Source organism: Leptonychotes weddellii, chromosome 10 (genome assembly GCF_054177405.1).
Source record: "Leptonychotes weddellii isolate Sample4059 chromosome 10, ASM5417740v2, whole genome shotgun sequence".
NCBI classification, from domain to species: domain Eukaryota; kingdom Metazoa; phylum Chordata; class Mammalia; order Carnivora; family Phocidae; genus Leptonychotes; species Leptonychotes weddellii.
Genome location: NC_138378.1, coordinates 77,622,827 through 77,647,085, shown reverse-complemented (window position 1 = coordinate 77,647,085; position 24,259 = coordinate 77,622,827). Strand labels below are relative to the sequence as shown.

At 36.3% G+C, this 24,259-nt stretch overlaps 1 protein-coding gene across 1 annotated transcript in view; it reads left to right on the top strand.

The window, feature by feature from the left end:
- The window catches only part of EXOC6B (exocyst complex component 6B), a 557,753-nt gene that overhangs the window by 207,065 nt on the left and 326,429 nt on the right, over positions 1 to 24,259 (top strand). Inside the window, exon 7 of the mRNA XM_081797284.1 lies at positions 23,106 to 23,282. Within this exon, the coding sequence (XP_081653410.1) occupies positions 23,106 to 23,282 (177 nt within the window). The remainder of the gene's footprint in view (positions 1 to 23,105; positions 23,283 to 24,259) is intronic.

Here is a 24,259-nt window from a genome sequence, read left to right as displayed (position 1 = left end):
GACTTCCAGTTCATTGCTGAATAAAAGCAGTGGGAACAACTATCTTTGCCTTGTTCCTGTTCTAAGAAGACAAGTATTTAGTTGTTTACCATTAAATCTGATGTTACACACTTAATCCAAGTAAAGGCCTTTATTAATTTGAGGAAGTTCCCTTCTATTTGTAGTTTGCTGAAAGTTTTTACCCCGAAAGGGTGTTAAATTTTTCAGTTGCTCTTTTGTGCATCTATTAAGGTGAACATTGGTTTTTCATTTTTAGTCTCTTAATATAGTGAATTACCTGGTTAATTTTTTAAAAAGATTTTATTTATTTATTTGAGAGAGAGAATGAGAGAGAGAGCATGAGAAGGGGGAGGGTCAGAGGGAGAAGCAGACTCCCTGCTGAGCAGGGAGCCCGAAGCGGACTGATACTGGGACTCCAGCATCACGACCTGAGCTGAAGGCAGTCACTTAACCAACTGAGCCACCCAGGTGCTGTACCTGGTTAATTTTTTAATGTGAACCTATGTGATATTGCAATATAATAAAACACATATATTTCATCTTCATCCCTGGTTCCTGGCACAGAGCTGCTAAAAGCCTTGGAGTTTTTTGAATTATAGGAGTGAGAGGAGCATCTGTTGTTATTCATAACAAACTTCTTTCAGTCATAACTGAGTTTATGCTAATGAGGTGACTTTATGGGTCCTTGGATAGCTTCTGGATGGATACTGGTCACCAGGGGGAACCAACCGTATGATTAGAGAGTTGCAACTTTCTTTTTTAAAAAACGATTTTATTTATTTATTTGAGAGAGAGAGAGCAAGAGAGAGCGCACAAGTGGGGAGGCGGGCAGAGGGAGAAGCAGACTCCCCGCTGAGCAGGGAGCCAGATGTGGGGCTCGATCCCAGGACCCTGGGATCATGACCTAAGCTGAAAGCAGTCGCTTAACCGACTGAGCCACCCAGGAGCCCCAAGAGTTGCAACTTTCAACCCTACTCCTTTACCTCTGGGAAGGGGAGATGAGGGAGGGACTAGAGATGGCATTAATCATCATTAGCCAATGATTCAATCCATTGTGCCTGTATAATGGAGCCTTCGTAAAAATTTGTAAGCCATGGGAGTTGGAAACTTCCAAGTTGGGGAACACATCAAGGTGGTGCTGGGAGGGTAGTGCACCAGGAGAGGGCATGGAATCTCTCGACACCATCCCTCCTTCTGACCCCAGTCCCTTATTTTACCTTATACATCTCTTTCAGTTGGCTGTTCCTGAGTTGTATCCTTTATAATAAACCTGTATTATTAAGTAAAGCACTTCCTGAATTCTGTGAGCCATTCCAGCAAGTTTTTTGAACCTGAAAAGGGCATAGGAACTACAGTTTATAGCCAGGTTTGACAGAAGGGTGGGTACCATGGGCACCCAATACTTGTAGCTGCTCTTTGAAATGATGGCAAAATTGTGAGACTGAGACCTTATGCCTGTGGGATCTGACACTAACTCAGGGTAATGTCAGAACTGAATTGAATTGGTGTGTGGAGTAGGGTTGGTTTATGGAGAAAATCCACACATTTGGTGTCAGACATGTTGTATGTAAAAAAATGATTTTAGCCCAAAATTATATTCCTAAGATGAACCCTATCTGGTCATTAAGTATTAGCAACACACACACACACACACACACACACACCTCTATAGTTTGATTTAGTTTGCTTAAGTGTTAAATATGTTTATGTCTGGGGCGCCTGGGTGGCTCAGTTGGTTAAGCGACTGCCTTCAGCTCAGGTCATGATCCTGGAGTCCCTGGATCAAGTTCCGCATCGGGCTCCCTGCTCGGCAGGGAGTCTGCTTCTCCCTCTGACCTTCCCCTCTCTCATGTGCTCTCTCTCATTCTCTCTCTCTCAAATAAATAAATAAAATCTTTAAAAAAAATATGTTTATGTCTGTTTCACAAGGGATATTTGTAGTTTCTTGTACAGTTACTGTTTGTTTATTTCAGAATGGTACTGACCTCTTAAAATGAGTTTGGATATAGTCTCTTTTATTTTCTGGAAGCATTGTGCGGAATGTGTTTTATATATATTAAAAATGTATATATATATATATATTTATTCCTTAAGTGTTTGATTGCATTTACTAGTGACTCATCTATGCATTTCATTTCTTTAATGCATACAAGGTATTCAGGTTATCAAGTGAACTTTAGTAATTTATATATTTCAAGGAATTTGTCTCTTTCATCTAAGTTGTTGGATATATAGATATACAGTTGTTCATAATATTCCCTAATCTTCTGAATGTCTGTTGGATATGTACTGATGTCCTGATTTTGAATCTTCAAAGTCCATATCTAATAATTATGAATTTTAAAGCTCTGATGTATTTTCTTCATCTCTCCCCCAGTTGGTTTCTGTGCATGTTGTCTTATCTCCTTTTGTGTTTGATTGTTTTGATTGCATGCTGGGCACTGTAGTTTCACAATTGTTTGTAGAAACAATTTAAGTCTAGAATGATGGTGTTCTTCCTTGGAAAGGAATTATGCTTGCTTTTACCAGATACCAGTAGACAGGATTATTCTAGGATGCTGGGTGACGATAGTACTTTGGGATCACTTTTATCCAATTTAATGCTTACTGTGAATCTTATAAGGGCCTGTCTGATTCCTGGTTTAACCTTGTCATAGGGTGCAACTATTCAGAGTTCCAGCCCATAATGAATGGTTCACCAAGGTCATTCCTTCCTGATGGAACTTGACTTTTATTCCTGTTTTCTAATCCTTTGGCATTGTAAAAAGTGCTATCTAGCTAGTCTGTTACCCTTTTAGTATTGGTAAATGTCGTCAAAGGAAGAATGGCTTCACATGTTGGCATTTCTTTCCCATGTCATTTCCCTTTCCTGCATCCTGGCCTAATAAGTTTTCACCATCTTGTTAGCTCTCTGAAGCCCTTATGCAGATGGCTTTTATATTTTGTTCTGCTTTTCTTGTCTGAATTATTTAGTTCAACATTGCCTGAAGTGAATATTTCTTTATAGTTGTTTATATCTACATCTCTTTTATAAAATTTTGATCAAATTGTATATGTAAATTATATCTTGATTTTTTTTAACTTATGATAATATTAAGTATTATTTCTCCATGTAAATAAGTATTCTTTAAGGACATAGTTTTTAATTTATTGAATTATTTCTTCACATTATACTGTATAGCTTCCCATTCTTTTTTCTGGTCTGATTTCCTATCACTAGACATTTACACTTCTCCTTTGTATTTCCTACATAATGATATTTCTAGATTCAAAATTATACTTCACACATTTTATGAATGTAAACTTGGTCATCCTTACTGAACTAGATACCTACTGTGATAACAAAAATTGAATTTTATTCCGAGGATGCATAGGAACCTTTAATATCTTGAGAAACACCTGGCTTTTAAGTTAAAACTAGAAACAGAAGCTTGTGTTAGTGTATAGTTTTACACCTAGCAATAAGAGAACACATGTCCATCTGATCTTAGGAAGATTTTATAAGTTTCAAATGGGTCTTTGGCTCTGAGCCATTTTTGCTGTCATTTTTTATTAACTTTGTTCTCTTTTTCTTCTTATAGAAAGTCTGCTTTTTATAATATTGTTTTTTAAAAAATATGATTCTATTCCAAAGGATATTGTAAAATGGTGTCTTAAAATCATGTGTCTCAGCCCATTAAGTAGACTCATAAAACATCATAACACAAAATATGCAGTAACTAATCAGAACCACAGAGTTAACCTTAACTCACTTTTAGTTCTGTGTCATAGTAAATCAGCTTGTAATGATCATCATAAAAACAGCAAATTAATTTTTCTTTTTGAAACCAACATCACTAGCTTCTTTTGTGGGTAAGAGTGAGGCATTTAAAATCATTTTTATAAATAGATATTCAAATTGGAAATTTGAATAACATCATTGAGAGTAAATCTTACAACTTAGTACTCAGTTTTTGTGCAACATTTGCTATAGCCTTTTTATTTGCTTTTGTACACTAGTTCATATTTGTAATGGTGGTGTTTCATAGATTGGTTAAATTATAATTATTGCTATTCTTTTTTCTGTGACACTTTTTTAGTCAGTAAAGACATGTTCTCTCTATTCCATAACACTCTTCCTGTCTATTATGGTTCATCAGAACTCAATTTTGTGGGAAATTTGGTTCAGCTTTTTATTATGAACTGGTTCATGGTTGTTATGTTTAGTCTTTTCGTAGGTTGATTAAACTGCAATTATGTTGTTCCTTTTCCTATGGCACTTCTTAAAGGAGTGGGTGGTAGAGATATGCTCTCCCTGTTTTGATACTCTTCTTACCCTTCTAGTGTGGTTCATGCAAAGCATGTCTTCTGTGTTGATAGGAAGCTATTGATAAAGCTTAGATTATGGAAGGAAAAAAACCCTGTCATTTTCAAATGTTTATTCTGTGACAGTTATAGTGCTAGGTCCTCTTACATAAAACAGGGAGAATGATTTTATAACTTTTAGCACTTCTCAAGGTGGTTGAAGTTAAGCTTTGGAAATCTTAATTTTTTCAATTTCTTCCTCTTCTTGTTCTTCTTCTTTTTTTAAAAGATTTTATTTATTTATTTGTCAGAGAGATAGAGAGAGAGCACAAGTAGGGGGAGCGGCAGGCAGAGGGAGAGGGAGAAGCAGGCTCCCCACTGAGCAAGAAGCCCGATGTGGCGCTCCATCCCAGGACACTGAGATCATGATCTGAGCCACCCAGGCGTCCCTCTTCTTCTTCTTAATTTTTTCAATTTCTTTCTCTTCTTCTTCTTCTTCTTTTTTTTTTTTTTTACTATTTCCAGAGGATGTGAATCGAGCACAGCATAGTAACATATGATTTTCTTGTAAATATTTCTGTTCTGAATAGATTGGGTCTACTGACAGCTTTTCTTTAGAGACTGTGAGAATGTGGACATAAGCTTAGTGTTTTCATAACATTTCCACTTATATTTATAAACAACAATATTATCCATGTTATTTTTCCAGATTTTCTTTGTTGCCAATAATTTATATAATGTATTAATTTTACTAGGACCGTAACCAAATGTTTCCTTTTATGGAGCTTTTCTCTGTGGGAAGTTGTCTTCTATACGTTTGGATTCCCCATCCTTGGCCTCATTAGCACTCTACATAGCCAATGACATATCCAGTAACTTTACTGCAGTCCTAAGGTCATGCCCCAAAGTCAAGGTAATTTACAGGATAGGAAAAGCATAGCCTGGCTTTCCTAGTAAACCACACTAAAGGTACTGGTTTCTTCTGCTAAAAATTGGCTTCCTTCATCATTCTCCCCTCTTCAGAGGGCAGTTTGGAGTATTGCGCTCCACTTTGATGTGGTCTTTAAATTTCTTCTCTTCATTGGACTTCTTACAGAAGCCTTTATTTGAAACAGAATGTTTAAATTCAGCTGTGGCTTTCTAACACATCATTTTTTTTTTCATTCACTACCATGTCAAGTAAGTTATGTTGGATCTGTTATATTATTTTTTTTTTTGGTGCAAAAACATAAGGAGAAGATAGTAAGTGGGTAGACATGGGAGAATAATTCTAGTGACTCAGTGCACATACAGTAACTTGTTTTTAGACTTCAGTTTTGCTAGGGGAAAACTAATTTTTAGGCAGATAATATGTCTCAGTGGATCACTTAGGTACAAAGAAATTAAAGATATACATGTAATATCCTGCTCCTTTCCAAAATTTAAAACTGCTTCTATTAACAAAAGAATAGTTTTCTTTTTCTGGACCATGTGCTTAGTGTTTTTTGAATAGTCAATATATACTGCTGAATATTTTCCATCTTGATAACATTTAAGAACTCAGAGCACTTTGTAACACTTTATTGAAGAAGATGGAAGAAGGAAAGGCAATTTGTTGTTTATATAGAACTAAAGTTACTCTTTTCAGTCAGAATGTGTGCATTCTAATTATTACAGGAATTCTTAACTTTGTACCATCAGTCCTGTCAGAAAGAGTTATGGTACTTAAAAATATCAATTTTTAAATTTTCAACATCTGATGAAGATTTATTCTACATTTTTAAACTGAGTTTATGTTGTTTCAGGTGTTGAAATAATAAATGTATAAATTTTAATGCTAGAATTATCTTTAGCAATTAAAAATCTTTATTTTTTTCAGCAAACAAACTAATAATTTAATTACACAGTGTCGTGCAACTTATTAGTAGCAGTTAGAACTACAAGTTACATCTCATGATTCTTTGTTCAGTAAGGTTTTTCTCCTTAGTCACACTGCTTTGTTGTTTTGTCATAGCCGTCACTTTAACTTCCTTGGGAAGAAATCTGTCAGGAGAAAAAGTCTGAAGGACAATTCCAAACTGGGCCTAATTGCATTCCTTTTCTTATGGTAGGTATTAGAGAGAAAGCCTAAGAGTACATTTGAAAAGAATATTATACTGGATTGAAATCTTCAATATAATGTTCTTATAATTGGAAGCATTTGCCCTTTGGGATCTATTAGTAGGATATCTGGTCTCCTCCTCCTCCTCCCTCTTCCCCTCCTCGTTCTCCTTCTCCTCCTCCCGTTTCCCCTCCTCCTCCTTCCCCTCCTCTTAAGTATAATCATCAGAGTTTGGAAGGGATGAGGAAATGTATTAATAATGTAATAATATTTGCATTGGTTAAAATGACTTGTTTCGGAAATTTTGGAAAGATGGGGATCTCCTCTGCCTCCGAGACTCTTGAGACTCTGGCATTTATTAGGAATGTATTCCAAAATTAAAGGTATGGGCAAAAGACAAGCCTCACCTAGTTTCCTAGAAGGAAGATAGTAGGTAAATAAAGAATGATTTATTGGAATTTTTATTTTGCTGAAAGCGTGAATCAATAATATATGTAATTATGGAATAATTCCTGCTACTCAGGAATAGGCCCCAAGATGCCATTGATTTTACTTTCTGTCACTCCAGTTCTTCATCGTATTCTTCCGTTTTTGTTTTTCTCATGTGGCTTTTGATTGTAAGTCTTGTAAATGGAGTAGAAAAAAGAAGGCATCTTTCTCTAAGTGTTTTATAAAGCAGAAATGGAAGGGACATGGAGAAAATAGCTTATTATCTAGTTTGGTGATTCATGTACTATGACTGTGCTATCTGATGATACATTTATTATGTATTTACTTTTTAGGTTCCATTTAGGTTCTGTTGACTGAGAGAAGTGATTTAAAAGCTTTGTGAGGTGTTCAGCTTGATCACAGAGTGTGTGTAGTTAGTGGATATATGCCTACTCTCTTTCTGCCCCCTAATTTTAGCAGTTGTCTTCTGGGGGAAAAAATGGGTTGGATAATAGTATAGCAACATGTTCTTATGTTCTTTGTATAATTTTATTATTTGTTACAATGAAAGCTTAGAAGCAGGATGTTAAATGGGCATTTTTGTTGATACTATAGTTGCAGGTGAAACTATTGGTTTGGTTGAAATGTTGACTGAACTAATAGTTTTAATTATAACTTTTTCTGGTTCTTTTCAGGTGGGATTGGGTGGTCCTTGGAGAAAGCCTTGCTTATGTAGGCCTTATCTTTTCTGGGAGACTAGGTTAAAACATAAAATATTAAGCACCTAGAGGAATACTACCCTGAGAGTACTACCTATCCTTGATTGCTTTTCCTCCCAACTTTACTTTTACTTTGAGTGTTTTGGGGTCATTTTCATCACCACCTAAAGATTGACAATGATAAAGGATGTAAAACTGAAACTAATATGTGATAAAAGAAGAGTTAATGCTGTTGTCAGAAATAATAAGGATTATCTTGAAATTTAGTTCACTGGTGAACCAGCCTATCTTAAAATCACACATAAATGAAATTGAATGATCTATTACTGTGCTAGACATTAAGCAAAAGCTGCCATAATGCTCCTGTCTTCAGGTAGCTCTCATTCATACTGTATTTTAAAATGATTAAGAAAAAAAATTTTTAAGATTTTATTTATGTATTTGACAGAGAGCGACAACAGGAACACAAGCAGGGGTAGTGGGAGAGGGAGAAGCAGGCTTCCCGCTGAGCAGGAAGCCCAATGCGGAGCTCGATCCCAGGACCCTGAGATCATGACCTGAGCCAAAAGCAGACGCTTAATGACTGAGTCACCCAGGCGCCCCATGACTAAGAAATTCTTGAAATGTGATCAACATGGTTGGCAATGTCCTTCCAAATATTGGAATGTAATGTTTACAGTAGTTTAAAATCTGTGAGAGCTCAGGATTAAAGGATTGACCATATGTATTTGTCTCTCTTTTCTTAGCCCCTACCAACATTAAATAAATAAACAATATGGTCTGAAACAGAAACGCCACTTATGAGGGAGACTCTCTTTGATCACTGTGTATTAAAAAAGCAATCTTTCTTTTCCTTCTTTTATATTTGCTCAACTATTTGCCATTTCCGATACCATTCATTCATTCATTCATTCATTCCTGAAGATCTGAGTTTCCATCTGGAATCATTTCCCTTCAGCTAAAGAACTTCCTTCAGCATTTTTTATAGTGCAAATGTGCTTGTCCTGAATTCCCTTAGTTTTCTTTTATCTGAAATATTTTCCTTTTGCTTTCATTCCTGTATTAGTTTCCTAGGACTGCCATAATAAGGTGCCACAAATTGGGTAGTTTAAAACATTTTTTTTCCATCTCATAGTTCTGGAGGCTAGAAGTTCAAAATCCAAGTGTCATCTGGGCCATGCTTCCTCTGATACCAGTAGAGGAGAATTCTTCTTTGCCTTTTCCTAGGTTCTGCTGATTTGCCAGCACTCTTGGTGATCTTGGCCTACAGCTGTAGCACTTCAATCTCTGTCTCCCTTATCACCTGATACTGTTGTCTATGTCTTCTATTTCTGTCTTGTCCTCTTCTTATGAGGACAGCAGTCATACTGGCTTAAAGACCCACCTTGGTGCAGTATGACTTTATCTTAAATACATCTGCATTGATACTATTTTCAAATAAGATCACATTATGAGATGCCAGGGTTTAGGACTTCAGTATATCTTTCTAGAAGATGCAGTTCATCACATAGAATTTGGGCTGATATTTTTTTCTTTTCATTTTCTTTTCTTATTACTTGCTGGCCCCTGTAGTTTCTGATGAGAGATCAGTAGTCATTTGTATTGTTTCTCTGCTGTACATAATGTAAAGTTTTTTCCTTAAGGCTTTCAGATTTTTCTCTTGATCTTGATTTTCAGTGTTTTGACTCTGATGTGTCTAGCACTGGTTTCTTTGCATTCATCTGTGTTAGGATTCACTAAGTTTTTTAACTTTTCCTTTATGTCTTTTATCAAATGGGGGACGTTTTCATCTGTTATTTTTTCAAGTATTTTTTCTGCACTATTTTATTTCTCCTCTTTTTCAGCACTCTAGTTCCACTTACATTAAACCTTTCAGTATTATTTTTCCCATTCTTCTGGCTCTGTTTTTGGTGTTTGTTTGTTTAATTTTTCATTTCTCTTTTTTTTTTTCTGATTGGATAATTTTTGTTGATCTGTCTTCAAGTTCACTGACTTTTTTCTTTTTTTATCTCTATTTGGCTTTTAAGCCCCATTAAATGATGCACTCTTTATTTCAGATATTGTATTTTTCAGTTCTAGAATTTCCCTTTGGCTCTTTTATGTCATTTCTATTTCTTGGCTGAGATTTACTATATTTTCATTCATTGTCAGCATATTTTTCTTTACCTCTTTAAGTGTAGTTATGATAACTGCTTTACAAATTCATCCAGTGAATGAATTGAATTAGAATGATAAAGAGAATGAAGAGGGCATAATAAATCTTTGGAAGAACAAAAGTAGGAGGTGCATGTGCACCCAACATTGGAGCACCAAAATATTTTAAGCAAATACAGATCTGAAGGGAGAAACAGACAACAGTACAGTAATAGTAGGGGGATTTTAATACCCCACTTTCAACAATGGATAGGTCATTGAGACAGAAAGTCAATAAGGAAACATTGGACTTGCACTGTACCTTAGACCAAATAAATTTAACAAACATATACAGATTATATTAACATATATATATTAACATATACAGATTATTTCAACCAACGTGTAGAGTACACGTTCTTCTCAAGCACACATGGGACATTCTCCAGGATAGATTATATGTTGGGTCACAAAACAAACCTTAGCAAATGTAAGAAGACTGAAGTCGTACCACATGTTTTCCAACCACAAAGATATGAAACTAGAAATCAATATAGGCGAAAAACTAGAAAATTAATACATGTGTGGAATTAAACAACAGACTCCTGAACAAGTGGGTCAAAGAAGAAATCAAAAGGGAAATCTAAAAATGTCTTCAAAGAAACAAAAATGGAAACAGAACATACCAAAACTTATGGGATGCACCAAAAGCAGTTCTAAGAGGTAAGTTTATGGCAGTTAACTGTACATTAAGAAAAATATAAAGATGACAAACAAACAACCCTACTAGGAAAAAAAAAAAAACCAACAAACTAAGCCCAAAGTTAAGAGAAGGAAAGAAATAACAAAGATCAAAGTGGACGTAAATGAAACAGAGACCAGAAAAACAATAGAAAATATCACTGAAACTAAAAGCTGTGTTTTTGAAAAGATGAACAAAATGACACACCTTTATCTAGACTAAGAAAAAAATACAGAAGAGTGAAAGAAAATCAGAAATGCAAGAGGAGACATTACAACTGACACCACAGAAATATGATAATAAGAAATGAGTAATTGCAAACAAATTGGATAACTTAGAAGAAACCGATAAATTTATAGAAACATACAACTTACCATGACTAAATCAGGAAGAAATAAAAAAAATTGAATTGACCAGTAACAAGTAAGGAGATTGAAGCAGTAATCAAAAACCTCCCAAGAAAGAAAAGTCCAGGGCCAGATGGCTTCACTGGCGAATCTACCAAACATCTAAAGAAGAGTTAACATCAGTCCTTCTTAAACTTTTCCAAAAATTTGAAGAGGAGGGAACTCCCAAACTCATTTTATGAGGCCAGCATGGACAGTAGAAGAAAAGAGCACTACAGGCAAATATCCCTGATAAATATAGATGCAAAACTGTCAACAAAATACTAGCAAACAAATTCATCAGCACAGTAAAAGTATCATACACCATGATCAAGTGTGATTCATCCCTAGGATATGTGGATGGTTGAAGATACTCAAATCATTAATGTGATAACATCACATCAATAGAATGAAAGGTAAAGACCATATGATAATCTCAATAGATGCAAAAAAAGCACTTGTCAAAATAAAACATCATTTCACCATAAAACTCTCAACAAATTGGATATAGAAGAAATGTACCTTAGTATAATAAAGGCTACACACACACACATATATATTTTAATATTTATTTATTTTAAAGAGAGAGAGAGCGTGCATGAGCAAGCTTGAGTGGCAGGGGCAGAGAGAGAGGGAGAGAGAATCTCAAGCAGACTCCGCACTGAGTGTGGAGCCCATTGTGGGGCTTGATCTCACGACCTTGAGGTCACAACCTGAGCTGAAACCAAGGGTCGGATGCCTAACCGACTATACCACCCAGGTGTTCCAATAAAGGCTATATATGAGAAACCCACAGCTAACATTGTATTTAACAGTGATGGGTCAAAAACTTTTGTGCTAAAATCAGGAAGAAGACAAGGTGCTCACTCTCAGTGCTCCTATTCAACAAGTACTGGAAATCCTAGCCAGAGAAATTAGTCAAGAGAAATAAATAAAAGTCTTCCAAATTAGAAAGCAGTAAAATTGTTTCTGTTTATGGATGATATGATCTTATATGTAGAAAATCTTTATGGACTTCACAAAAAAACTGTCAAAACTAATAAACAAATTCAGTACAGTTGCAGGATACAATATCAACACCTCAAAATCAGTTTCATTTCTATATACTAACCATATACTATCTGTAAAAGAAAGCAATTTTATTTACAATAACATCAAGCATAATAAAATACTTAGGAATAAATGTAACCATGGAAGTGAAATATCTATATACTAAAAAGTACAAGACACTGATGAAAGAAATTGAAGAAGACACAAATAATTAAAAACATATCCCATGTTTATTGATTGGAAGAATTAATATTGTTAAAATGGCCTTAGTACCCAAAGTGATCTACAGATTCAATGCAATTCCAATCAAAAGTCCAATGGCATTTTTCAAAGAAATAGTAAAACAACAACAACAACAAAGAACTGTCCTAAAATTTGTATGGAACTACAAAGGAACTTGAATAGCCAAAGCTGTCCTGAAAAAGAACAAAGCTGGAGACATTATTCACAATAGCCAAAACATGGAAACAACTTAAGTGTTCATCGATGGATGAACAGATAAGGAAAATGCAGTGTATATATACTATAGAATATTGTTCAGCCATAAAAAGAAGGAAATCCTACTATTGTGACAACATGGAATGGCCTGGAAGGCATTATCCTAAGTTAAATAAGTCAGATAGAGAAAAACAAAAACTGTATGATATCACTTATATGTGAAATGTAAAAAGCCAATTTGATAGAAATAGAAGGTAAAATGGTGATTTTTAGGGCTGAGGAGGTGGGGGAAATGGGTAGCGGTTGGTCAAAGGGCACAAATTTTCCAGCTGTAAGATGAGTATGTTCGGGTGATCTAATATACAGCATGGTCACTATAATTAACGATACTTTATTATATATTTGCAGGTTGTTAGGCGAGTAGGTAGGTCATGTATGTTATCACCACACACAAAAATGATAATGATGTGAGTGAATGGAGATGTTAAGTAACATATTGTGGTAATCATGTTGCAGTATATATGCATATCAAAACAGCACATTGTCCGCCTTGAACTTATGTAAGTTATGTATCAATAATATCTCAGTAAAGGTGGAAGAAAAAAAAGCACTGGGAAGAGTGGTAACTAATATAGCAGATCTATGCAGCCACAAGTGGAAGCATAAACAGAGCATGGAATGAAGAAAACAGTCCAGTACATATGGATTACTCCGAAGAAGCTGAGACTTTGGAGATGTGGTTAATAACAGGTGGGGGGATGGCGCCTGGGTGGCTCAGTTGAGCATCGGACTCTTGATTTCAACTCAGGTCATGATCTCAGGGTCATGGGATGGAGCCCCGGGGTGGGCTCCGCACTCAGCTGGGAGTCTGCTTAAGATTCTTTCTCCCTCTCCCTCTGCCCCTTCCCCTGCTAATTTACTCTCACGCACGTGCTCTCCCTCTCTCTCAAATAAATAAATAAATCTTAAAAAAAATAATAGATGGTGGGGTAAAATGAGAGGTTTAAAATAGTGTGATTTGTTGAAAGTTAATATACAAAATAGTTGGTTCTTCTTTCTTCTCTTGCCCCATGCATGGAATATTTGTACTTCAATTCCTAGGTGGAAGATTAGAAGATTCTTTTCGAGGGAAATTCATAAAAGACTGCCATGAAGTGCCATTTGGATTTCACCAGCAAAGAGGTTATTTCTCTCCTAGAACTCCCTAAAGTGAAGCCTGCTGGTTGACAAGTCTTTCCATGCTCACAGACCTTTCTGTAAGCTCTTAAGTGACTTATTGTTAAATATGAATGGCTGCCCAAGGATTAGCAGACATTTGAAGGAAAAATACCCAACTGGAAAGAGAGAGACCCAAATCTACCAATATGTGAAAACAAGTAACAACAATAAAAATTACCAGGAGGGAACAGATAACGCAGAAACAGAATAATATGTCAAAAAATTAATTGGTATTCTTAAAAATAAAAAATTTGGTTATTTATGTAAAAATGTTACAGAGATCATTGGGAGGTTTTATAGGAGAATTTCAGTATCCATTAGGAATTCCAGACAAAGGGAGAAAATTATCAGAGCAGTAATACAAGAAAATTCCCTTTTTCTGAGAAACTCAAATTTTCAGGGTCATGCATATATTACTTACACAGCATAATGAATGAAATAAAGGTTTACATCAAGGTATGTCATTGTGAAATTTAGAACACATAGGGTAAAAGGTTTGAAAAGCTTCCAGAGAAAAAAAGTGACGTCATATACAAAAGAATGAAGATCAAAATGACATTGTCTTTCTCATTAGCAATAATGGATGCTAGAAGACAACAGGTGGCCAAAGCATCCTTCAATAATCTGAGGAACCTTGAATTCTATACTCAGTTTTTTACCAGTTTATTTGAAGAATGATTAGTCATTTTTATATTGCAAGGACTCACGAAATTTAACTCTCATGTTTCATTTCTTAAGAATTACTTGAAGAAGGGGCTCCTGGGTGGCGCAGTCGGTTAAGTGTCCGACTCTTGGTTTTAACTCAGGTTGTGATCTCGGGGTCATGAGATTGAGCTCCGTGTTGGGCTCTGTGTTCAGCCTGGAGTCTGCTTGAGATTCTCTTTCTCTCTCCCTCTGCTGCCCCCCTCCCCCAAATAAATAAATCTTAAAAAAAAAGTCACTTGAAGATGTGGTCCAACTAAATTAATTAAAAGGTAAATACAGAATTTAGGAAACTATGGCTCTAACCCCAGTGAGAGATGAAAGTAAGTCCCCTCTAGAAATGACATTTATGAAGCAGGTCTATAGGACAATCAACTCAGGTTACTTATGCCTTTAGGAGTAATAGGGTCTGGGTAGGGTGCCTATTATACCTAATATGATAAGCTTTTTGAAGAAACAAAGATTATTGTAGTTAGAATATTAGAGAATTAAAAAATCAGAGAATTTGAAACTCAAAAACAAAAGCTATAATCAAAACAAAAAACTAATTAAATATGTATAATCATTGCATGTATACTTGGCTCTGCAGTGAGACAGAATGCTTACATGACTAATGATTAACACTGATTATTGCTTTAACTTAAAATACTTTGCTGGAAAGATAATTGAAGAAGCAGTAAGTAAGGGGTCTAGATTTTTAAGTGAGCTAAGTTTTTACCATCAAGTTTAAGGGTATTATTTAGAAATGTGGATGTAAAAATATTATCTCTCCGAACAGAATTGGGGGTGGGAAAAAGCATAAGGGGGTGCTACTCTTTCTCATAAAATAATTTTAGTATTATCAGATTTTTATATGCATTTGGCAGACATTTAAAGTGAAATAAATTGGGACGCTTGGGTGGCTCAGTCAGTTAAGTGCCTGCCTTCGGCTCAGGTCATGATCCCAGGATCCCGGGATCGAGCCCCACATCAGGCTTCCCACTCAGCTGAGAGCCTGCTTCTTCCTCTGCCCCTCACCCAGTTTGTGCTCTCTCTGTCTTGCTCTCTTTCTCTCTCTCTTTCAAATAAAGAAAATCTTAAGAAAAAGAATAGGAAAAAAATAAAGTGAAATAAATTAGTTGGGAAAAGATGAAGTTTTCTAAAAAATTGAGGTGGGGTAAATAACCATTTGAGTGAGTGGTTACGCCTCTATGTAACACTCAAGGTAAGGTTGTAGAGGATTAAACATATTAAAATAAATCATGGAAGTACTAGAGGAAAATAAATATAATAAAGTAGAGTGGAAATTAATTTTATATAGCCAAATCTAATTGTATTTTCTTTTTTCTTTTTTTTATTATGTTATGTTAATCACCATACATTACATCATTAGTTTTTGATGTAGTGTTCCATGATTCATTGTTTGCGCATAACACCCAGTGCTCCATCCAGTAAGTGCCCTCTTTAATACCCATCACCAGGCACATCCCCCCACCACCCTCCCCTCCAGAACCCTCAGTTTGCCTCTCAGAGTCCATAGTCTCTCATGGTTCGTCTCCCCCTCCCATTCCCCCCCTTCATTTCTCCCTTCCTGCTATCTTCTTCTTCTTCTTCTTCTTCTTTTTTTTTTTTTTAACATATAATGTATTATTGGTTTCAGAGGTACAGGTCTGTGATTCAACAGTCTTACATATATTATAGCTTCTTCCTTTGTTGTCATGTTTAGAAACCTTTACATTCAATGGGCAGAGGGAAATTGTGCCTAGTGATGCTGTAGGGGCTGAGAAATAAGCATTCATACAGTTATATGTGCTACTATGAAGTGGCGTTGTTTTTCTGGAGGGCAGTTTCTCAGTATTTATTTATGTATAGCATTTATCCTTGCATCTAGAATTTTCTACTTCTAGGAATCCCCTAATAAAATAATTAAGGATACACACAAAATTTTAGCTCTGGAGATTGTATAGCATTATTAAACAGCAAAATATTGGAAGCAATATAAATATCTTATAGTAGGCTATGTTTCAATAAACGTGTTCTTTTAAATGCATTACAATGCAAATATTGTTATAAATGTTTTTATTTGTAGAGAAAGATATTTGTGATACATTTTTGAGGGAGAGCAGATTAAAGGAACTTCATTTAGTATGGTCCTTTTTTGGCCTACCAATATAAATGTTAATTGCTGATAAATAGAAAATACAGATAAGCAAAAAGAGCAGTCTTTCACATGTACAGAAATCTTAATATGCTGGGTTGTCATTCATCAAAATAACTGATATTACTGAATGGAGATTTTGATACATTTTTTCCTTTATTTTTTTCTAATTTATTTTACAATTAACTGTAATTAACATGTTTGTGTGTATGTGGTCTGTGCATTTGTGTGTTGACAAAGGAAAAAGTGTTTAAAAAGAGTTGAGAATTATCCTAGTTCACAAGAGAATTCCATAATTTTGCTATTGTGTCATACAAAGTGTAATAACCTACATGTAGTACATCTTAGTGCAGTGAAATTTCTTAGTGCAAAAACTTCCCCCACCCAAGGAAATACAGGTTTAAATATGAACTGGAGACTTTCAGTCAGGGCTAAGTATCTCAATTATAATTTTAAAGGTAATATAGTGACTGCCTTCCTCAATGGAAAAAAAAAATTCCAAGGCTACCATAATCCTGGATTACTTATCCTACTGATGGAAATTCTTTGGGATCTGATTAAGGTGCATGAAAATCTGTTTATCCCTCCTTTAAAGTATCATTACAAAGTACACATACATGCATACATATACATATCCCTATGGACACTAATATGCAATAATAACCTTTTTTATATGATCTTGATATGTTATTTTTCCTTAATTTTGAATCACTGTCTTCTTTTGTTTTGTTTTCTATTTGAATCTGATGTTGGAGCTGGTGGCCAAAGCATGCTAGTTGCCAGAGCCAGTGCTGGTAAATGTGAAGAAACTCTGTTTTGATATTGCAGATCTTTTGTACTTCTCTTGTTTGGTGAGACTAGAAGAGGCCACTTTGGAGTTTTTATATCTTAATCTTGCCAGTTCTTTTCATGGTTATCATTTGGGCTTCAGACATAAAACAGGGGCTTATAGTCCTACTTCACTTTATTGTGATACGGGATGTTATTTTAGCTTTGGTTTCCCTGAGGGAACCTGGGAAGTTGTATTTGAGTAGTTTATTCCAGTACATGATCTGTTGGAGTAGGGGTCAGGAGGAAAGTTGGTAGAGTCCCTACAATGGTACAATTATAGGGCCGTCTGGTTTCTTAATCCATGGGGCCTTCTGAGAAGCCATATGGAACTGATGACAGTGAGGGGGACAGAAGCATTTATCAGTCAGCTCTTGGGTCAAGGGCGATCTCACTTCTGTGCTGAGAATCATGAATGCTACATAGTTCTTGTGGTGTCCAAAGCCCCAGGGCAGGAACCTAGAGGTGTGGTATAAGTGTGAGGGCTGGTTTTAGGTTCTACTGTGTGACACTTCCCAAGGCTGCTCACAACAGGTTGCTGAGCTCTAGCTGGAATAAGCTGAGACTGAGAAGATCCGAAGTGGAGCACGAGAGGTGTCCGGTACAGATATCTCAGACTTGAAATGTAGTACAGAGACAAAATTGAGTGGCAGTGTGGAGCAGTATTAGATGCCGTTAATGATTATGCATCTTACTATGGCTAGCTCACATGCTTCTATTGCAGACAGTAAAACAAGGTTCCTGTTTCATTTTCAGAGGGAAGACAGGTAGAACTTAAAATTCTTAGTGGTTTTTTGTTTGATTTATCTTTTAATTCAAGGTGCTTTACATAATATTATTAACCTTTGTGACAGCTCTGAGGTAACCTTGTTTTTGTTTTGTTTTTAATAGACAAGGATGTTACACAGAAGGAAAGAATTTACCCAAAGTTGTAGAATTACTAAGTTGCAGTGCTTAGATTTAAAGACTTATCTTACTCCAAGAAGGTTTTTTTCCCCCTGGCATATATAGCACCCTATAATTGAAGTTGATGTAATCCTATCAGACCTCCAAACCTATAAGCCTAGACCTTTCTTCAACTGGTTTCTGATTCTGAAGGCACTTGTATGTATTTCTTTAATCCACTAGAGGTCAGTGTTGGGTTGATAAAGACCGGGGCCTTTGCCATTTGAGTCACGGAATTTTAACTGAGTCTTACTGCTAGGTAGCCTTGGAAGTTGTATTTCACAATAAAACTTTATTTATTAGCATATGTAGACATATTAGGTTAATAGTCCAGATTAGATAATTCTTATGAGTGTCCCCCTCTCTTTATTTTTTTCTGTTTTGTTCCCTCTCTTTTAGTAGGTAGGAGAACATCCAGATCGTCTCTTTTATTACACCAGATCCCATTCTTCCATATATTTCTTTTGTTGTCCACTGCCTTTATATAGTAAACATTTATCTAAATTTACTATGTATGTGTCACTGTGTCTGGGTTTGGGGGATTCTAAGACTGGTAAAATGTGTTTCCTAGCCTCAAACAGAAGAGTTACCTACTGAAGTGCTGTACTGCGATTTTTTTTTTTTTTTAACCTAGCTACCTGACAGGTTTACAGGACCCCTTTTCTCTCTTCCTTCAACTTATTATTTCCGTGGTTCTTCTGTTTGGAATGACCCCACCATCTAGTCGTCAGGACCAGAACACTTGGGGTTATTCTTATTCCCTTCCCCTCTTCTAGGTACTACATTGAAATCAGTAAATTCTATTGCTTCTGCCAGTTATCTGACTGCTGCTACCTTAATTCAAGTCCTCCTCATTGTTATTTGGACTGTTACAGTGATCTATATTGGTTTTTCTGTTTCTAGTCCTTACCTTCTCCCAGTTGACCTTTCCTCTGCTCCTGGAGAATTTGCCTGAATTGTAAAGCTGATCCTGTTCTTCCCCTGCTTACATTCTTTCATTGTTTCTCCCTTGCCTACTAGAGAACTTGAGACTGCTTTGTATGGCTTCTTTATCTCTTGGTAATTCTTTATCACCTGTGCGTTTATACTAGATTACTTATTCCTTGGGTGGATAATGTTATTTCATACATGGTGATCTTTTCTCAAGCTGTTTCCTTCTTCTTTTACCTATCTGCCTTTGGAAAAATCATATTTATCTTTTAAAAGCACAGTTTGCTACCCCTTCCTCTGTGAAGCCTATTTGGAATCCCCTCTAAGCAGATATGATTACTTTCTCCTATGTCCAATTATTACACCTATATTTCTGTTTATTATGCTAATTGCACTGAATTTCAGCCACTTACTTGCTGGTCTATGCGTCCTGTAGCAATATGACCTGAGGTTCGTGAGTCATAGACTCCGTCTTATTCTCTGTAGGCCCGGTATGCAGCACAATACCTGGGGCCAATAGACATTCAGTACGCATTTGACTGAAAGCAGGGATACGGAGAGGATGCACCGTGAATTGGCACAGAGAGAGGAGGCTTCCTAAAGGAAGAAGAGTTCTAGTTGGGATTCAGAGGGCAGGCTGGGTGCAGGCAGGGAGGGGTCATCCGGTAGAGAAATGGCATGCTATTTCTAGTATATTATGTGGTAGAGTTTGATCCAAGTGGAAGATTCATGTTGGCGAGTACAAAATAAGTACATTGGAAAATTAGGTTTAGCTTCCATTATGGTGGAGTCTCAAGGGAAGTTGGGATGGAGTTGGGATTTGTCTTTGCTTAATTTTTTTTCTCCTAGTTTCCCTCATGTTCAATTTGTGCGATGAATAATGTGGTTTAAGAAGAACCTGACCGTTCTCCCTCTGCCCTCTTCCCTCTCGTGCTCTCTGTCTCTCATTCTCTTTCTCTCAAATAAATAAATAAAATCTTTAAAAAAAAAAAAAAAGGGGGCGCCTGGGTGGCTCAGTTGGTTAAGCGACTGCCTTCGGCTCAGGTCATGATCCTGGAGTCCCGGGATCGAGTCCCGCATCGGGCTCCCCGCTCAGCGGGGGGTCTGCTTCTCCCTCTGCCCTCTTCCCTCTCGTGCTCTCTGTCTCTCATTCTCTTTCTCTCAAATAAATAAATAAAATCTTTAAAAAAAAAAAAAAAAAGAAGAACCTGACCGTAATATGCAGGGGAATTCTAATGAGAAGGTGATGAGTTCCTTTTTAGGTTGGTGGGAAGTGAAGTGGCAGTAGAACTCACAAGGAGTAGAGGCAACGTGCTACTGGGTCTTGGGAGAGTGGACAGAGTGGGAAGAGAAGAAGTCTTGAGGGAGAAATCTTGCTTAATTTCTCTATACTAGGAAATCAGAGAAGAATATGTATGAGGGAATCTTGAGGAACAGGTCATTAAATGTGTAAAAATTAATCACAAAGAGAACAATTAAGAAAAAGAAAACACCTAAATGCTTTCTAAGGTCTGTCTGCTTGGTATCCTCCTGCCCCAACTCCAGCATAGGTGGCAGAGATCAGATCTCTGCTTTGGTTCAAGGCTATAAAGGTTGTCTCTGGAGGGACAGAATAAATGGTCCTGGTGAGATAGTTTAGCATGTTAGAACAGAGCTCTGAAGGGCTTTTATTGTTGTTGTTTTTCGTGGACTTTAGTGTTACATTTTAATTTTAGCATATATTACATGCATGTATATATTTGTATCAACATTTACTCTTTCTCACTTCCTGCCAATCCCATAACATACAGTTCGAATAGATGGTAGTTTTCATTTGCATCCAGAATGGGTAATATCTTGTATTTCATTGTTCTACCTGAGATTCAGTGTTTCTAACTTGGCCGCTTCCCCTCTTCTAGGTACTACATTGAAATCAGTAAATTCTATTGCTTCTGCCAGTTATCTGACTGCTGCTACCTTAATTCAAGTCCTCCTCATTGTTCTCACAGATCTGCCCTGACTGCTCTTTTATGGACTGAAGCCTTGATCGTTCTGAGAGACCCCAAGTACTGATAGAGCCTTGGAATACACCTTGCAGTGTTTTGATTTCTAGCTATCGGGTTTGCTACCTTTATTTGCCTGTTTGGCCCAAACTGCCTTCCTTTATGTTGATGGGAAAACCAGACACCACCTAAAAAGAACAAATCATAGAAGATCTAAAATTACTTCCATAGGATACTTTCAGATTTGTATCATTTCAAGTTTAAATGACAGTACTTAAGTGTGGCTCCTCTTGTTGCTTTTGATATACTGGTAGTGTTTTACCGATTGTGAAGAAAAATAAATGACTTGGGATTGAATGGAATAAGACCATCTTATGAAAAGCTTTTGGTTTTGCTGTACAAAGACAAGTGATCACTCTACTCCAGGGCTTGCTTTTTTAAATATGAAAGCTCTAGGAAGTTCTCCTTTCCTTTGTGCCTCCCCAGAGTCCTTAATCCCTTTTTGTGTGTTTACTTGGAAGTGGAAAAGAACTTACTACTTTTGGGAGGAACAGAAAGACTGTTCTATCTCATTTAGGTTCTAAAATGCTTGGAGGATAGGTATGTTTTATGTACAGACATAAATGTTTTTGGGTACCCTCTCTTTCTCAGTTTGTTACTGAAGCCAGGTATATTTTATGTAAGTCAAACCAGAATAGCAGCCAGTATTATTCATGGAAACAAGCTTGTCCATTGATCCAGATCTCTGGAATATTGATTCTTTTCATTTACTTGGCAGAAACTAGCTCCCATAGTTCAAGTTTTTTTCTGTCCTATTATAATTGTCTCATTTAACCAGTGCCTGGATTAACATACTTAATATTTATCTTGAATTTCTTAATCTCATTCAGAATATTTGGAGACTCTGATTTTCTCCAGAACTAATTTCTGCCTGTCACCAAGGAGAAACGTCATATGTTGATTAAGAAACATATATTTTGAGAGGCTATCCTTCTAAAGCTTTGTGTCTTAGGATGACACTGAGTATTATTTAAAAAAACCTGGAAGTTCCATTGCGAAATATTTTGGAACATGCTGGGTTAAACCAAATTAAAGAAATTTCCTTAGAAAGGATTTCTCTCAGTTTTTATTCTGTTAGTGTGCTTTTTGTACCTACAAGAAGGCTCCGTGACGACAGTGCTTCCCATGTATTTGACAACAGAACCTTTAGTGGGGGATATATTTTGTCATGCTTTGAGGAACTGTTGATGAAGTAGGAAGATTTCTCCTCTGGAATTGAGGAGATCACATGTTGAGCTTCTGATTTACCACTAACTGACCTTCTGACCTCAAACAAATCCTTTGTCTTAGAGCCTCAGTTTCCTGAGTCGTAACTGAGGTCACTTCCAGCTCTAAAACTGTGTGGTTTAATACTTATGTTGTTGACTCCACATAGTCACACTTTCCACCTCCTTGTATGGATGGAAACCACACCATCTGAATCTGTTTTGTTAAGCTGAGGGGATTACATTTCCTTTTTATAAAGTTCAGAAGAAGAAACCCTTTAAAACTCTGTTTTCCACAGATTAAGGTCATGTAATTCTGAAGGATTAGTTAGTTCAAATTATTAAGATGTTTCATTCCCCTGATTACATTCGGTTGGTCTCTTACAACCACAGAACTGTTCTTAGAGTCTTCTAAGCTGAAAAGCTCTTGTCCTTCTTCCCCCAACCACAATGATCCCAGCATGGCATGTATCTCATAGGAGATGCATATTTAGTCATTTGCACTAATCTCTTGGCTACTTAGGTGAAGAAGGATAGGTTTCATTTCTGTGGTGATGTAGTGGGTATATTTGGAAAGTCTTCTGATAATATTGACTGGTTATCTTTTTTTTTTTCTGGGAAAATGAATCAAGATGGGTAACTTCAGGGTTAAAAATATATGTATTAATGTGTTTGGTATTATTTCTGGGGCTAAAACTATGTCTTAAGGCACTCTATTGTATTTTCTTTAAGATACCAACTTGTTCAAAATTAGAAGTTCTTCGAATGCTGAATTAAGTTGTTTCTTTTCTTTCTTCTTCTTCTTTTTCAATGTGTGTGTATGTGTTTCTATCCTAGGCTCAACAACAAAGAAACCTGGATAACATCGTCTTGCAACAACCCAGAATAGGTAGCAAGAGAAAATCTAAAAAAGATGCATACACAATTTTTGATACAGAGATAGAAAGCACTAGCCCCAAGTCTGAACAGGATTCAGGAATTCTGGATGTTGAAGATGAGGAAGATGATGAAGAGGTAACGAACATTTGAACTGGGGAAATGAGACTAGTGTTAGGTTTAATTTTTGAGATGTGATGAAAAGTTTGTCCATGTGTAATCTTCCAGGTATTAAATATCATTTTAAATACAAATGGGCCTCGATATAAGGAAACTGAAGATGCATCATGATATCTTAGATTCTAATTGTTTAGATTTTGAATAGACTCATCCATTTTTTTTTAAAGTTCTAAGGTTTTTGATTATATACCGCCTGGGTACTACATTAAGAAAGAGTAGAGTTTATCTGACTGAGAGAAAGATCTAGGTGATCTCCTCTGAACTGGAACATCGTTACTTGAGACAAAAGATGTTACTTTAAACAGTGGGGTGCAAATAAAAGGGTCTTAGGTTGAAAATATAAAAAGGCTCTGGAAAATTGAGAATGCATTTCTGGAGGAAATAAATATATGAGTGATTATAGAGAATCTGGGAATTTTGGGACATCCATAACCTCTTACATTACTTCTGTCCTTTCAGGTAAAGAGTAAGATTAAGTTGCTTAACGAGGACCTATATTTATATCCTGACTTGCTGAAAGTATATTTAATGTGTTTTTAAAAATAAAACTACTGTGACACTTGAGATTTCTTGTTAAAATGTTTTTCTAAATACTTACCATTTAGATAAGCTGGATCAGTTTCTTTGGGAACGTAGTGGTTAGGAGCATGAACTTGGGAGTCCTTGCATTCAGATCCTGCCTTTGCCATTTTGTTCTGTTTTCTTTTTTAAAATTATCATTAGTACTCATATCATTTACTCTTTAAATGTCCACTGACCTGTGTGAGGAACCATTTATGCCTGTGCTCTGTCACCTGTTTGCCTTTAAGTGTTTGGCTCCTTTTCGTTGTTTTGTTTCTCCAGATGAAATTGGGTTCACTGTCTTCCCCATCCTTGTTCTGTCCTACTCCCCTCCCACCCAAAAACTATACCCCCAAACTTGTCATGGTCTCACT